Below are 17,060 nucleotides of genomic sequence, written 5' to 3'. Positions count from 1 at the left end.
CTCCAGAATAGCATTTTATTTTACAATTGAAATGCAGGAGGGACAGAACTCACTTCAGGAAGGGGACATATGGGAGAGGGCCGGAAGGCAAGACAAGGCAGACACGGTGGGGGGTCAGACACACAAGCGGAATCATCTGTGCAGTCAATAAGCACATGCTGTCCTTCGATCATCATCATCACTCTAATTAATTGTAATCAATGATAGTAGCATTCCAGGACACTCTGTAATAACTGTCCCAAATCAATGGAGTTGAATCACATTCTAGTGAGCTTTATGGAAACACAGATGCTGAGACAGGGGAGAGAGATTTTTTATATATATTTCTTTTAATGTAACCTTTATTTAACTAGGCAAGTCAGTTAAGAACAAATTCTTACTTACAATGACAATCCACTGTTCCTCGGTAGGCAAACTGCCTTGTTCAGGGGCAGATCGACAGATTTGAACCTTGTCAGCTCGGGGATGCTATCCAACAACCTTTCGGTTACTGGCCCAACGCGCTAACCACTAGGCTACCTGCCGCTCCAGATGCAGTGGTACAATCTTCATGGAAACATTTACAGATGTACACAAGACAGAACCAAAACATTCTGACACAGCAGACCATTCAGATCAGAGATACATGTAGTAGATAGGGAGTTACAGACACCCGCGGAACAGATTTCATAGTAGGTGCAGTAGGGGTGGCACGAGGTAGTACAACACTTTACCTCAATAATCACCCAGTTATCATCCCCTCATCAGATGAGCACTTGACGAGACCATTGGGGAAATAAGCACTGTGAATGTGTTTGGTTCATTATTGGATGGGGATGAATTTCATTTCACAGCAACCCACTGCCTGACCATATTCATCTCTCAAAGAAAAACATAACATGTTAAAATATTTCCAAATCTGGTAGGCTAGTCCATTTAACAAGGTCAACTATGTCCACCCTTCTCTCTGAAGTCTCCGTCTGCTCATTGGTTGCTGTAGGTTGAGTGACAGGTGTTTTAGCCAACACATCTTTGCATTTATAGGGCCATTCCTTGTGAGGCGGGGAGTGCGTAGAAATGCAGACTCAGAGAGGCAGACCAGAAATAAAACCGTAATAATAAAAATAGCTTTGCCCTGCTCTCTTTGAAATGTACCTCTCCTTCTCCTTTTACAGCATGTTGTGTGTGTGTGCAGTAACATCTGTGTGTGTGTGTGTGTGTGTGTATATATATATAGAAACATCTTACATTCAGCCCTCAGTCAGTGATTCAGTACCTGAGCATTCTGCCCTGGGCTGCCGTGCACACATTCAATAGAGCAACCACACATCAGACTCTGCCTGTCAATACAGGAGTCATATAGGGAGTGATGTGGTAAAAATTATAATAATCATTTAGCTAAATCAGGCTTTTTGACTCAGACATCAATATGCTAAACTGTTAGAGCAACGTGAACATACCACGGAAAGGTACTGGTCAATAGTTAGAGAAAATATCATGGATGCTATAACCAAGTCTCTCTGCCTCCAATAGCTACAGGGGATCCTTAGGGTTAAACTGGAGACCTTGTGACGGTGAGGTCAGAGTTTGTCTTGTGGTTCTGGTACCTGAGTAGCACAGGAGAGCGGCCACAGGGGGATTGTGGGTAAAGGAGGGACGCATGGGTGGAGGAGTGGAACATAAAGTGGTGTAGTGCTCTTCTTAAAACTCACAAACAAGTCAGACATCGCATACACACAATGCTTTCTGACTCACCCAATCATGCACACACACTCACACACAACGATGAAGACATGACAGAGGCCCATGGAGCCAAGGAAACGGACAGCCGCAATAAATAACCCAGGAGTGGTGTCAGACATAAATACAGGAGCCTGTCTGTCCATAACTATTCTGTTCAAAGCTCCGTAAAGCAGGAAGGTTTAGACTCTAGTCCTTCTCACATGTCTGTCCATCAGGCAGCGAACGCTTCTCTCCCTCATCCTCTTCTCCGCTGTCTCCAAACGTCTGCTCCTCCATGTTGGCGAAGGTATATGAACGTGCTGCCACCTGGGCGGCGAGGGCGGAATTAAAGCTGAGCGCCGCCGAGCCGTGTAGTTCCGTCAGCCTGTCCATCACCGTGATGGTGGGGACCCGGGGCTGCAATAGGTCGGGCCCATTCAGTCCCGCCCCCTCGTCAGGCAGCCCGTCGTATTGGTAGAGCGCCTTGCCCGTCCCGTCTGGGACAGAAGCCCAACCTTCACCCTCCTCCCCCTTTTCCTCCGCCTCACCACAGCAGAACTCTGTAAGTGCTTTTTCCTCTGCCTCTGTGAGGGGGCGTTCGTCCCTGATCCAGTCTTCCTCCTCGTCGTTCAGCCTTTCCGATAGGTGGTTTCCCTCGGCGACACCTGGATTGGCTACGCCCACAAGGGTCAGAGCGTCCAATGGGTCGGAGGGCATCCGATATTCTATAGAAGTTTCCGCGGAAACGATAGGCATCACCGCCGCTAGGAGACAAAAGAAACACATCATTAAATGATCACATGAAATGAGAGAAAGAGAACTGAAGGAGTGGCAGAGGCTGAGAGGTGCATTATAGGTAAGCGGAGCGAGACCTTGGTCGTTGAAGAGCAGCTGTTTCCACTTCCTCCTCTCGCCCTCGGACGCCCGCTGGCCCAGCACGGCTTTGAGCTCCGATAGGACGCGCCGAGACTCCTCCCTCTCCCGCCGCTGGCGCTCTCGTTCCTCGGGAGACAGCATGTCAACCACCGACCCCGCCCACCCGTTCCCATCCTCTGAGTCTGACACGTACGCTTCCAGCTCCTGGCCAATCAGAGGGCAGGAAAGACCCATTACACATAAAGACACTAATGGCACCTAGTTGAGTGTGTGTGTGTGTGTGTAGATCCACAGTGAGTGGTGAGGTTCAGTACCTGCTCCTCAGGCACGGGGTCCCTGTCCAGGATGAGGGTGTAGGTTGGGGGAGGTGTGCATGGCACAGGAGGGAGACACTGCTCTGGACCATCAGGAGTTCCTGAAAGAGAAAGGATTGATAGGATGTATTACACACACATACAGGTATGTGTACACACACACTCTCAAATGGAGTGTGTGTATACACAACTTGCTCCCTGCTCCCAAAGAGTAGACCTCTAAAATGTGCTGAAAGAGTCTGTGGTGAAACTAGGCCATTGTTCCCTCCCTCCCTTCCCTGCGAGGTCTGGTTCTAATCCTATATTTGCAGGAGCCACTTCCTCACTGACTCTGAATAGTCTCTAGGCTGGGCGGGGGGGAGGAAGTACTGACTAAAAATAACCCTTCTACTGTTTCCATGGAAACCCGGGGAAGGGGGGGGGGGGTGCAGTATTCAGACCCAATATCAGGGCCTGTCAGCTCTCAACTGGTCAGCTGCGCTAACTACCTAAGCCTAATAAAGGTAGTGTGTGTTCTTCACCTGGGCAGGTGTTAGCTCTCCTCAGCATGCGCTCCACTTGGCCCACGGTGTCCTCCCAGCATCCGGCGCTGGCCTGCATGTGGGGCTGAAGGTGTCCGAGACGCTCCTGGAGGTCCTGGTAGCCCTCCACAGTCACCTCCACCGCCTCCTTCGTCACCATCAGCTTCTCCAGGTCATCCTCCAGGATAATCATCCTAGTGGGGGGAAGAGGAGGTGAGATGAGAGTTTGGGGAGGAGGGGTGAGGAGAGGATGGGGTAAGGAAAGGGGGCTAAAGGCGTCCGCATGCTTTCCAGCCGAAACAGTTCGGACGAGTTCGTGCATATATATTAGGACTACATTTTGTGACGCTTTAGTTGGTTTTGGACTTCAGCACACAACATCTTTTCTCAATGCAAGCCGAAGTCGGTATTACGTCCCTTCGCCAGAGATTGGTCAACAATGGGGATTCTTCAATGAAGTTTGTTGTCATTCAATGAGAGACAACTCGTTTTCATGGACATTTTTTCATTGAGAAATACTGCACCAAACATCTTAGATAGATGTAAAATTGTGTGACTAAGATCTCCTCTGCAAAAACGTCAAAATTAATGACACATTTATTGAGTTATCTTACATTAATTCAGACTATTTTGAGGAAGTGTATACTGGCTACGGCATCCAAAATGGACAAACAATACTATTGCCGATTTTCCCCCGTTTTTCAAGTGAAGGTTCTTTAAGGGAGTACGCGAGCACTCTCGTTCGTTTCACGCCAGCCGAACTGAAGCATACTGACGCCTTTAGACTGAGGGGTGAGGAGGGCATGGAGTAACAGGTGTTAGGGTTAGGAGGGTGAGGGTTGAGTAAGGGGTTAGGTTTGACTCACTCGTTGAGCAGGGCCCTGAGATGCAGCTGCAGGCTGCGTACAGACGTGTGCAGTGCGTTGAGCTCTCTGCATTTCTGCTGAGCGCGCCCCACCCTGTCCGAGCCCTGCGTCTGGCGCTGCGTCTCAAAGTACCGGTGGAACTCGTAGCTACGCTGCATGTCGCCCAGGCAACCGGCCAGGGCACCGTGGAGAGGCTGTGTCACCGTGGCAACAGAGCGGTGTATGGGCGGAGGAGGGGTTTCACCTTTAACCCAGTCTTCCCTGGGCTCCTCCAGTCGTGGTGGTGACAGCAGCAGGGCCAATCGGCGGAAACATTCTGAGCTCTGCCCCACCCACAACTGGAACAGCACCTGGAGGACGGCAAGCCCACAGTGACAAACAGAGTAGCTAACACCCTCACTCTGACAATGTCCCTCATTTCACCTATCGACCTGCGTCTAAATGATCTCTTCCTTGTATCTTTCTCAAACTTTATTTGCCACAAGCGCCGAAAACAACAATGCTTACTTACAAGCCCCTAACCAACAGTGCAGTTTAAGAAGAAGAAAATATTGACCAAGTAGGCTAAAATAAAAAAGTAATAATAAAAACACAATAAGAATAACGAGGCTTTATACTGGGGGTACCAGTACCACCATAGTCCCTGTGCCCAAAGAAGCGACCTCTGTGGATCTGTATGCGAATTGGAGTGGGTCTAGGGTGTCCGGGAGGATGCTGTTGATGTGAGCCATGACCAGCCTTTCAAAGCACTTCATGGCTACTGATGTGAGTGCCACGGGGCTGTAATCATTTAGGCAGGTTACCTTTGCTTCCTTGGGCACAGGGACTATGGTGGTCTGCTTGAAACATGTAGGTACTGCAGACTCAGAGGTTGAAAATGTCAGTGAAGACACTTGACAGTTGGTCCGTGCATGCTTTGAGTACACGTCCGGGTAATCCGTCTGGCCTAGCGGCTTTGTGAATGTTGACCTGTTTAAAAGGTTTTGTTCACATCGGCTACAGAGAGTGTTATCACACAGTTATCCAGAACAGCTGGTGCTCTCGTGCATGCTTCAGTGTTGCTTGCCTCGAAGCGAGCATAAAAATGCATTTAGCTCGCATCACTGGGCAGCTCGCGTCTGGGTTTTCCTTTGTATTCGGTAATAGTTTTCAAGCCCTGTCACATCCGACGGGTGTCAGAGCCAGTGTAGTAGGATTCAATCTTAATCCTGTATTGACGGTTTGCTTGTTTGATGGTTCGTCTGAGGGCATAGCGGGATTTCTTATAAGTGTCCAGATTAGTCTCCCGCTCCTTGAAAGTGGCAGCTCTAGCCTTTAGTTCGATGCGTATGTTGCCTGTAATCCATGGCTTCTGGTTGGGATATGTACGTATAGTCACCGTGGGGACGACGTCGTCGATGCACTTATTGATGCAGCCAATGACTGAGGTGGTGTAGTCCTTAATGCCATTGTCTGTGCTAGCAAAACAGTCCTGTAGTCAGTGTTGCCAACTCCTCAGTAAGGAAAATAGCCATTGGCTGTCCTAAAAGTAGCTAAAGCTAAATCATCAACTAATTTGCATAATTAGCCATGTAATTGTGATGGACGCTGTAGGAGAGAGGAATAACGTCATGGGAGAGACAAAAAAGTGAGTAAAAAAACACCCTAAATATGTTTAGAACTACAAATGAGCAAGCTGCAGAGAGTGGCACACACAGCGAATAAGAACCAGATATTTGAGGCCATACTCTTCCTTCAGCACTTTATGGACCCCATTGTTAATCCCCGTCATAAGAGGCATTGTCAGTCCCTGTCCCCAGGAGTTTCTCTTTAAGACAACACTTGGAGGAAAGCCACAACAGCACAGGGCTATAGATTTGGCATCTCCTCCCTCCAACTCAACAAGCCTCAGAAATGTTGATACAATTGTCTGCTTGGTGTCACTTAAGTACCTTACCACAACCCCCAGCTACATAGAAACCCTTACATCCGTGGACTCATCGAGGAGGAGGCTGAAACGATGGTCACCCACATCTGCGACCAACTTTTTCAGAAAGTATGGTGCTAGAACACCATTAATCATTTCTGTGCACTTTGTCCTGTGCATTTTGATGTGGGTAGGAGCAGTGGAGATTGAGAAAGCAGCTCAACATGCTTCTCCAATGTGATCACATGCCAGCATGGAACAGTGTTCAGCGATAGCTAATGCCATGGTGGCCTCAGCCTTTTTTGCAGAGTGAATTTTTTAAACCATAAATGGCAGCTTGTTCTGGGTGGAACTGTTATAAGGCTTTTGAGTATGTTTTTGAGTTGTCATGTGTTTTTTTAACATCACTAAGTTTGGCGTAGAAATCAGCCTTACAATACAGGCAGTGTGCCCATGTATCATCTCCAATATTCTATTTTATTATTTCACCATTATTTAACCAGGTAGGCAAGTTGAGAACAAGTTTTCATTTACAATTGCGACCTGGCTAAAAGATAAAGCAAATCAGTTTGACACATACAACAACAGAGTTACACATGGAGTAAAACAAATGTAGAGTCAATAATACAGTAGAAAAATATGTCTATATACAATGTGAGCAAATGAGCTGAGAAAAGGGAGGTAAAGGCAAAAAAAGGCCATGGTGGCGAAAAAAATACAATATAGCAAGTAAAACTCTGGAATGGTGGATTTGCAGTTGAAAAATGTGCAAAGTAAACAGAAATAAACAGCTTCAACCAGCCTTTAAATTCAGGGTTCAATTCCCACTCCTTTCTGTATTTTTGAGTGTACAGTTTAGACTGAGACATGATGAGCTAGCCAGCTAGATGTTTAGCTTATGTCACACAGGCACACACACACAGTGGACAAGGTGAGTATGTGACTGACGCTGTGTGAGTCAAATGCAGTGATTTATTTTAGACAAAAAAACATTTTACATTTACATCCCGCCCTGAATGTAAGCCAGGGCGGGATCAGCCAGCGGCGGCTCCCCGCATGCGCGATTCATTTGCAGTCTGGACGCGGAGGGGTGAACATCTGCTCTGACTGCAGCTGGGAGGGCCTGCTAAGCGAGGAATGGGCCGCCTGTGAGTGCTTTGGGAAGGGGGTGAGGCCCACGGCAGCTCCCGCTGCTCATTGAGAAGAGTAAGAACAATACGTGCTTTCACGTCAGTCTCCAAAAGTCTCCAATAACAACAGAAAAAGTTGCCAAATTTGTCGCTAGTCGATTTTTTAAAAATGTGTCGCTAGAGGGGTCTGAATACTCGCAAAATATAGCGACAGAGTCACTTAGTTGGCAACACTGCCTGTAGTGTAGCATCCGCGTCATCTGACCAGTTCCGTATTAAGCGAGTCACTGGTACTTCCTGCTTTAGTTTTTGCTTGTAAGCAGGAATCAGGAAGAGAGAATTGTGGTCTGATTTGCCAAATGGAGGGCGGGAGAGAGCTTTGTATGCATCTCTGTGTATGGAGTAAAGGTGGGCTAGGATTTTTTCCCCCCCTGGTTGCACATGTGACATGCTGGTAAAAATTTGGTAAAAATGATTTAAGTTTGCCTGCATTAAAGTCCCAAGCCACTAGGAGCGCCACTTCTGGGTGAGCATATTCTTCTTTGCTTATGGCCTTATAGAGTTGGTTGAGTGCGGTCCTAGTGCCAGCTTCACTTTGTGGTGGTAAATAGACGGATACAAATAATACAGATGGGAACTCTTGGTAGATAGTGTGGTCGACAACTGATCATAAGGTACTCTACCTCAGGTCAGCAATACCTTGACTTCTTTAATATAAGACATCGCACACCAGCTGTTACTAACAAAAAGACTCACACCCCCACCCTTCGTCTTACCAGGGGTAGCGTCTCTTTTCTGCCGGTGCATGGAAAATCACACCAGCTCTATATGGTCTGTTTCTTCGTTCAGCCTTGTCTCCGTGAAACATAGGATGTTACAGTTTTTAATGTCCCGGTAGGATAATCTTAATAATAGGTCATCAATTTTATTTTCTAACGATTGCACGTTAGCAAGGAGAATGGAAGGAAGGCATTGGGAGTTTACTCACTCGCCTCCGGCTTCTCAGAAGGATCCCCGATCTGCGTCCCCTTTTCTTCACGCAAAGGCGTGGATCTGGGCCTGTTCCAGTGAAAGCAGGATATCCTTCTTGTCGGACTCGCTATCTATATAAAAGCAAGTTCTCTATCCCAAATCTAACCCAATCTCGTCCGTCCGTCCGTCCGTCTTACCTTGAGGGCAGGGAGGCTGTAGTCATCGGTGAGCTCCTGTGCCTCCTCATCAGTCAGGTGCTCTGTCCCCAGGCCCATCCCCAGCTCCTTCAGAGGCACCGCAGACACGTAGTTGGTCACATTGTCGATCTCAGAGTTCAGGGGGTACGTGGGTACTAGTTAAGGAGCCCATCAGCTCACAGATTGACACTCATGTACTAAATGACCTGCCAAGAATATATCCTCTAACACACATTCACTCAAGTGTAACATCAAAGAGGTTACAGATAGAAATCAATATTTAGTGCTTGCATTGTTTAATTCCTGCATAAGTTGAGTCTGGCAATACCCCCCCTCTTTGAATGTGTGTGTGAAGGATATGCTTTGAGCATGTGGCACGTGGCTCGGCGGGAGGCTCTGAAGGCCGAGCGGAGGGCACGATACACCGCCTTCCGCAGGCCAATCAACTGCTGCCCCCGTGGCCCTGCCCCCAGCCCCGCCCTACTAAAGGAGCTGGCCGCACTCACCCTGTCGAGCAGACTTGACAAGTGAAATGTGATACAACTGTGCAGACGTCCCAGAAAGGCAGGTAAGCACACGCAACACGACATGCTAACAACATGCTAATAACACGTTTATGACTGAGACAACAGGACAGGCTAACAACATACGACACGGTTATGACAAAATGCTATCACAAAACAAACAAAGACGAATACAGTGACAATGCTGTCCTACCGACAATACTACAGAGACTGAACAGTGAAACAGAGAGTAGGGTGGGGAGGAACGGGCTGTGGAACGGGCAGGGAAAGGTAAAAAGTGGGCCCTTCAGGTAATGATAAACTAAGATAATAATAGGTACTAGCCTAAGTGCTGACCTTATAGTTGGGTAGATAAAAGTGCTAGTGTGTGAAAGTGGACAGTAACGTTAAGGACAGAGTACGTAACTCACAGCAGGGTTAGCATGCACACTTACAACACGAGTAGGAAGATGAGGATGCACACTACCACTATGGATGAAGTAGATAGATAGTAGATCAAATGGTCCACTTACAGGGTGAACCCTCGAGAGATGACCTCTGTCTCCTGTAGTAGTCTCAGGGACTTGCGGGCCAGGCTGGTCAGAGCCTTACTGTTCAGCACCATGGTCTGCAGCTCGGAGGCCTGGGCGTGTGCTGCTCTCTGCATCCTCCCCTGTCTCCACAGCCCCGCCCCTCGCAGCCCCACCCAGCCCATGACTGCAGCACACCACGGGATAACAGCCAGAGACCAGGCCCCGGCAGAGAGAGAGGACAGGCATAGTAACACTGCAGCCAGGCCCACCAGCACTGCTACATCCCTGAGAGAGAAGAGAAAGAGAGAAAAAGAGAGAAAGAAAGAAAACCAAGACAGAAAGAGATGGAATGTTAGTGTCTGCTGTGTGAACATGTAGATATTTATGTGTGTGTGTGTGTTTGTGACTATGTTAGGATCTGTGTTTGGGGCGTACCACTGCGAAGGAGAGGCGAGGAGATGCGGGCAGGGCAGGGAGTTGTCTCGTCTGGGTGAGCCGGAGGGCGAGGCGCCCAGGGTGAGCAGGCTGGGGTCTAACAGCTCGATCAGCTCCACATCCTCCTGGAGCAACACATCCTGGTCCAGGATACACTGCACCGCGTACTGGCCAAACACACAGTCCTATAGGGAGGGAGAGAGAGAAAGAAAGAGGGATTGGACACAGAGAGAACGAATATAAGAACATGTGTCTTTGGGATGAAGTCACTTGAAGTTCTATGGTTAGTCCCATGGTGACCCTTACCAGCTGCTGCTCCAGCCTATGGGCAGAGGCAGCCTGGTGGAACGGGCTCCGCCTCCACAAGGCATCAGCCAATCTCCATAGACGTCCTCCCTGCCAATAACAGAGGATGGGTCAGGTCTGGAAGAGACAGGAGCTAATAAGGGGAACAGAGTAATCAACCAGGCATAATTTTGCAAATGAATAAGTCACACATCCTTCATACGAACAGCAGACGACACAGCCTACTACATCTGTGAGAGCAAACTGGGGAATGAGCTCTGGCCATCAACTACAAATAATGCTCATACACACACACACACACACACACACACACACACACACACACACACACACACATTCCTAAGAAACATTTTCTTAATTCCAGGGCATATCCCAGGAAACAGGCTCTTTGAAACACCAACAATGAGTGACTGATTGTGTGTGTGTGTGAGAACCCCCCCAACACACACAAACACCCTCCATTCCCCCTAGTTGATAGTCTGCCAGGTTCCAATAGGAGATTCACTGTAAACAAACAAAGTAAACAGAACGATATTCTAATCACTAGCAAACAAACAGAGTAATTATGAGCATTCCAACTAAATTATACAATTTGATATGCTGCTATTAACTAAACAATTCTCCAAAAAATCTATATTAGAAAGCCTGATCCCCTTCATTTAGCCATAAGAGTGTGAAGAGTGAGTGAATTAAAATGCCTACAGCGAGTCACACAATCTAGTGATGAGAATAGCTTATTTTCCTCCCAGTATTTTCTATCCCTTGGGGAAAGTAGCAGTACTATCCCATACAGTCATTGGTACTATCAGTATCAGACAACATCACCACTAAGGAGGCATATTTCAGTCCCAAATGGCAGCCTATTCCCTATATATAGTGCGCTATTTTTGACCGAGGCCTGTAGGGATTCAGTGTTCCTGCCAGGCTACAGTTGTTCATGAAGAAGTTTCCACTCGGTAAAGGTCTAAGATCAGCTTCCCCTCTCCCAATCCTAACATTAACCATTATTGTGGAAAATGCAAAAATGAACCAAGATCAGCATCTACGGGCAACTTCACCCTTACTATTGATCCAGACTGGCTTGGGTGTGTTTTCTACCCTGAATGACTGTTATTGGGAGATTGGGACGCAGTGTGTTATTGGCCAGCAGGCTGCAGGGCTATTGATTATGGGTCTGAGTCTGAGCTGCAGGACTGGGTGTTCACGCTACACTAAACAACCAACCACAGCAGGAACAGAACATGGTATCTAAACCACCCCCAGAGAGAGGGTAGTGTGTTGTTTGTTAGTCGTGAAAGGGGAGGCCCCTGTAGGCGTTTTCAGTCTCTACTACTCACTCATCTCAATCTTATATTCCCCATCCAAACATTAAGGCAGGAGACAGAGAAGGGCCACACAGAAAAACACAGACAGCGGAATGCAAACACAGTGACACAAACAACCAACATCACTAGTAAGTACAGTTCATTTCCTGGTCCTGCTCTTTAGTATGCCACTGGCGTCACCCAGGGGAACATTCCCGAGTCTTTGTGCTCCCCGTCTGCCGTGTGAGAGGATGGAAAAAATACTCTGCAAAGACGTGTGTGAAATCTTATATCCATATTGCCATAAAACCTCAACGCTTGATCTTCTCTCCATCTCACTCTCTTATGACTCCAGGATTTGAAGGAGGAGACTAGGCAGGTTGGCGGTGAAGTTTTTATTGCAAATAAACTTCAACTGACCTCGTCCTGCCTTCTCTCTCTTTTCAGTTAGCTGTCTCGTCCTGCCTTCTCTCTCTTCAGTTTGCTGTCTCGTCCTGCCTTCTCTCTCTTCAGTTAGCTGTCTCGTCCTGCCTTCTCTCTCTCTTCAGTTAGCTGTCTCGTCCTGCCTTCTCTCTCTTCAGTTAGCTGTCTCGTCCTGCCTTCTCTCTCTCTCTTCAGTTAGCTGTCTCGTCCTGCCTTCTCTCTCTCTCTTCAGTTAGCTGTCTCGTCCTGCCTTCTCTCTCTCTCTTCAGTTAGCTGTCTCGTCCTGCCTTCTCTCTCTTCAGTTAGCTGTCTCGTCCTGCCTTCTCTCTCTCTTCAGTTAGCTGTCTCGTCCTGCCTTCTCTCTCTCTTCAGTTAGCTGTCTCGTCCTGCCTTCTCTCTCTCTTCAGTTAGCTGTCTCGTCCTGCCTTCTCTCTCTCTTCAGTTAGCTGTCTCGTCCTGCCTTCTCTCTCTCTTCAGTTAGCTGTCTCGTCCTGCCTTCTCTCTCTTCAGTTAGCTGTCTCGTCCTGCCTTCTCTCTCTCTTCAGTTAGCTGTCTCGTCCTGCCTTCTCTCTCTCTTCAGTTAGCTGTCTCGTCCTGCCTTTCTCTCTCTTCAGTTAGCTGTCTCGTCCTGCCTTCTCTCTCTCTTCAGTTAGCTGTCTCGTCCTGCCTCTCTCTTCAGTTAGCTGTCTCGTCCTGCCTTCTCTCTCTTCAGTTAGCTGTCTCGTCCTGCCTTCTCTCTCTCTTCAGTTTGCTGTCTCGTCCTGCCTCCTCTCTCTCTTCAGTTTGCTGTCTCGTCCTGCCTTGGCTCTCTTCAGTTAGCTGTCTCGTCCTGCCTCCTCTCTCTTCAGTTAGCGGTCTTATCGTGACTTATCTGACATGACACATGCAAAAAGGAGATATATATATATATATATATATATCCATTGGTAGAGTAAGCAGGAAATTGTGGCATAAAGAACCTTGTACTGTCTGGAAATGAAATACACACCAGGCAATCATCCATGTTAACCCGCACACACGCACAAACTGCATCTCTATCTGGGCTACAGGATGTTGGACAAGGAATAACCATATCTTTGCCATTAACCCATAGGAATCCCATTCCAGTTGACTACTTGACTAATTGAAAATGGTAGATGATAGCAATGACCAATAACAATGGCAATGGGTGTTTAAACGGATTATATCCATGATGAGTCCTCTATGAGAATAATTCCCATACACTCCTACGAATAACAGGCTCTCAGAGAGGAAGCATGACACGGACGGACGGAAAGTTCCCGGAGGAAGCTAATGTGACATCATTTCCTGTCCCACACGGGAATAAAATAGAGAAACAGGAAAAGGAATGCACTCACGAGTCATGTGACCACGCGCTGGCCAGAACCCTGTCCCCCTACATAGAAATAGGGGTGTGTTCAAGATGTTTCAAACATTGCTTGAGGGCTCCAAATATATTTAAATGACTGCATACTGTACAGTAGCTGGGTATCATTAGCAAAGCGCTATGATTGTGCATATGTATATTACAGTACATATCACACAAGCCACTCACACACCACAGAGGCATACACATGTTCGCACAAGTAAAAACAAGGTCGGACAAATACATGTACACACTAACACGCAACAGCATGACCGTAGAAGACTTTAATGCACTCCAGATATCAGTAATCTAATTCAGCCCCAGTGAATCAGAGAGCGCGAGAGGGAGCGTGAGAGAGAGGGAGCACGAGAGAGGACAGAAAGACTCTTCTCCTTTACAGAGTTTCCTAAACAGGACTAGGAATTCCCCTCAGCACTAATAGAGAAATTTGACCAAATAGACAGAGCCTATCCCTGGAATAGGGGACAGTAGTGTGTGTGTAGAACAGACAAATACCTTGCTCTGAATCTGTTGCTCTCTTTCTTCCATGATCCCTGTCTTGTCTGTCTGCCAGCCGTGTAGGAGTGTGAATGAGTGAGTGTGTGTGATACGTTTCATTGTTTGGAATCAATAGCAGATGTAATTACTTTCTGTCTGCCTGCATGAATGTACAGGGAGTTGGTCAAGCACACATACAACACCCCAAGGCTATGCGATCATAGTGGGGGATTCCTTATGGAAGCAGTGATGGGTGTGTTTGTTTGTGTGTGTGTGTGGGGGGGGGGTCACTCACTGTGGGTTTGGACAGGCTGTCCTGGAGGGAGGTCGTCGTCCCCTCTCCTCCTCCACACTCGTCCTCCTGAGACACTGTGGGACACGCCTCAAAGTCTGTGTGTCCTAGATCCTGCAGGTAGTGGAAGAGCGGAGAGTTCTGGAAAGAGAGAGAGGGGAGAGTGTGTTGAGAGAAAGAGAGAGAGGGGGAAGAGAAGAAAAGAGTGTGAAAGGGTAGGAGGATGGGGGAGGAGAGAGAGATTTAGACAAATGTCAGCTTTTGTTCCTGCTCTTCCCAATTCTCTGTTACAAATGTCCTAAGATACAGGCAGCTGTTCTTAGAAGTGTCACAACCCAGCCGGCACTGCAAGTGGCAGGAAGACCATCCCTGGTCTGCTGTAGCATTACGTTCCAATTACCGTCTGGACTCACACGCTCATTCTCCACCCTCTCTCCCATTTGCCTTGCCAATCCATGCAGATTTCAGTCACGCTCTTTCAACCTTTACTTCCATACATAAACACAGAGACCTTGATGCTGCGGGCACAACTAGAAAAGGAAATAATCTATTCTCTCTGCTCACGTCTTGTTCGTCATGGGAAACTAATTGTATTACTGTGTGCAGCTGCTTGTTTTTTATTGATTAGCTATGGTTTTTGGAAACTTGGGACGAGTTAGCTAAGGGCTAAACTTATGCTGAACAAAGATATGCTAATGTTAAAAGCCTAGAAGAGAACAGAACACCCTATGTATGTGAACTACCCATCCCTAAACCTCCCCCTGGCCCTAAGCATCTTGCCTCTTAATACCGTTTCTTACACCTAATCTGCTCCAAAGTCCATTATTTCAATCCAACAATGGAATTAAACACAATAATCTAAAATCCTTGCATAAAAGAGCGTTCATCATGATCAAGTGTTAAAGCTCAGCTTAAAGTGGGACTGACTGGAAGTGTGTGTGTGTGTGTGTGTGTGTGTGTGTGTGTGTGTGTGTGTGTGTGTGTGTGTGTGTGTGTGTGTGTGTGTGTGTGTGTGTGTGTGTGTGTTTCCAGCAGGGATGAGCAAATCACTGTCCTGCATCAGAGCATCCCAGGTCAGACTCCCACCTCAATCTCCCTACAATAGAGAGATGTGCAGCAGCAAAGTGGGCCTTTTGATCTCTACCTCTCACCTGTTTGCCCCTAGAACAACGTACTGGCACTTGGCACTGGCATAACAACAATTTGCCCACAATTAAGAAATAATAACCAATTGTATGCTCCAATTTTACAAAGGCGACACCAGACCCAATTTCCAACCAGCTGCGGACACTCCTCATCCGTAGGATCAGAGAAAACGAAACATCTCCGTGCTTCTACATCTGGATAACAAGCCATTTGCCTACCTTGATAGATCCACCTATAATACGTTATCATGATTACACACCCCGATCCAAGCATGACATGATGGGCTAAAGTTACTCACTTGCATGATCGGACGGTATCGGTGGCGCACATGTTGACACATCAGGCGGTCAGACGTTTCGAACAGCTAACGTCATTCCCTTACTACGTCGCATAAAGCACCACACACTCTCCACGCCAGCTATGATGATGAAACAGCACACTGTCCCATGATAAGAAAAGCTACTTAGCAGTCAGGCAGGATTGGCTAGGCTACATGGCCAATTTAGCTCGGATGTATGGCTCAGCTACGCATAACGGGTGTGTAAACGCCAATGGTTAAACGTTGCCATGCTAATAAGCTAGCTAACGTTAGCGAGCAAGCTCCTCTGACAGTCTGGTCAACCACGCCAATTTCATCACGCAGAATGAATCAGAAAACCTATACAAACTCGGGCTTGACACACGTTAACGGAACATATGCGCCCGAATAAAAACACAAACCTCAAATACCACATCTTCATCAAACTCCTCAGTCATTGCTCTCCGCCATCGATATACAACCGTTACGCATTCTGGGATTGTAGTCGTTTATAAACGACAAGAAGTGAACATTTGAAGCAGTTGCTGACCCCTGTTTGCTGCACAAAACAAACTCCTCGGCAAAACAACATTTCCCACAATCCAAATCGCCCAACGCTTCCCGGAGAACCTCGGTGTTCGAGCAGCAGAGACAGGATCCTCCAGTGGTCACGCGGGGAAATGCAACGTCCTCAGCTCGGAGCAAGGGAAGGAAACAGCGCCGTGGACGAAACTCCAGAAAACTGGAAAAGGGGGACGAGAGGAAACAGTTTATTCACGTTTCAGTCGGTGATATAAGCGACATTTAGCTTCTTTTTATGTTGTTTACCTAGTGTTCTTTGAGACTGACTGACAATGGCGCCTGAAAAGGAAAAATCACGAAATTCCGTGCCGTCCCATTGAAAGCAAGTTTACTCATGGAGTAAAGAAAGGAGCAAGTCGGGAGTCATGAGCACAGGTTTGTTTCCTGGATGGCTAAGTAGTTGCATTTTGTCGACAAAGCAGTTTATTTGAGTGCGTTTGCAGTTAAGAGTTTTACCAAGCAAATCCAGAAAAGAAAAAACATTTACGTTATGTTACTTTTGCAGCAACATAGCTCAGCTTTTCCAGGTTATTACATTGTAATGACTGTTTTTTATAATGATAACGTTACCTCTCCGAAGGCATAGTGGTGGCAAAGATGAGCAGTTTTCACCCGCTCATGATTTAGGGAGAACAGTTAGAATACTCCAACAAGAGTACATGCAACACAATTGATGCATCAGCCAAATGCGAAGAGAGAAAGAGAGCGTGTATGAGGGCAGATACGTTCAGCTCCTTTGTGTAACATCTCTCCTCCTGTTTTGATGCAGTCAGATGCGCAATTGATTTTTTTTCAAACTTTCAAACTTGGTTATATAACTTAAAGCAGCGATTGTCAACCACTAAACCGATTCATTTTCAATACGTTGAGGCAAAGGGGATTTGGCATTGA

General features: G+C 47.2%; 2 protein-coding genes across 5 annotated transcripts in view; one reads left to right on the top strand and one right to left on the bottom strand.

Moving 5' to 3' along the window:
* Position 1: 1 nt before the first annotated feature.
* Positions 2-16,281, bottom strand: LOC135515825 (vezatin-like). 4 transcript variants are annotated; one of them, XM_064939587.1, is made up of 12 exons: positions 16,010-16,281; positions 14,147-14,284; positions 10,261-10,350; positions 9,955-10,139; positions 9,520-9,804; positions 8,845-9,002; positions 8,484-8,632; positions 4,279-4,628; positions 3,413-3,606; positions 2,892-2,992; positions 2,574-2,781; positions 2-2,465 (listed from the first exon to the last, which is right to left on the bottom strand). In XM_064939587.1, exons 1-12 carry the CDS (start codon positions 16,043-16,045, stop codon positions 1,909-1,911), a joined length of 2,451 nt encoding a protein of 816 aa, XP_064795659.1. In that variant the 5' UTR covers positions 16,046-16,281; the 3' UTR covers positions 2-1,908. The 4 variants fall into 4 exon arrangements, with proteins under 4 accessions (XP_064795659.1, XP_064795661.1, XP_064795658.1 ...); XM_064939589.1 differs by having other exon boundaries at positions 8,845-8,990; XM_064939586.1 differs by lacking the exon at positions 16,010-16,281 and adding an exon at positions 15,588-15,971.
* The window catches only part of LOC135515826 (FYVE, RhoGEF and PH domain-containing protein 6-like), a 24,136-nt gene continuing 23,340 nt past the window's right edge, over positions 16,265-17,060 (top strand). Inside the window, 1 exon segment of the mRNA XM_064939592.1 lies at positions 16,265-16,544. Coding sequence (XP_064795664.1) covers positions 16,535-16,544 — 10 coding nt within the window. The 5' untranslated portion in view covers positions 16,265-16,534.

The sequence above is a fragment of the Oncorhynchus masou genome, chromosome 27 (assembly GCF_036934945.1).
Source record: "Oncorhynchus masou masou isolate Uvic2021 chromosome 27, UVic_Omas_1.1, whole genome shotgun sequence".
In the NCBI taxonomy this organism is placed as follows: Eukaryota; Metazoa; Chordata; class Actinopteri; order Salmoniformes; family Salmonidae; genus Oncorhynchus; species Oncorhynchus masou.
The sequence above is the reverse complement of the archived record's forward strand: the minus strand, read 5'-3'. Positions and strand labels throughout refer to the sequence as shown.

Coding starts and splice junctions, on each gene's coding strand:
- LOC135515825 (XM_064939586.1), bottom strand. CDS start 15,629: ATGTGTCAACATGTGCGCCACCGATACCGTCCGATCATGCAA. Junction 10,351..14,146: donor ACAGCCTGTCCAAACCCACA/GTGAGTGACCCC, acceptor TGTTATTGGCAG/GGAGGACGTCTATGGAGATT. Junction 3,607..4,278: donor CTCAGGGCCCTGCTCAACGA/GTGAGTCAAACC, acceptor TCCCCCCACTAG/GATGATTATCCTGGAGGATG.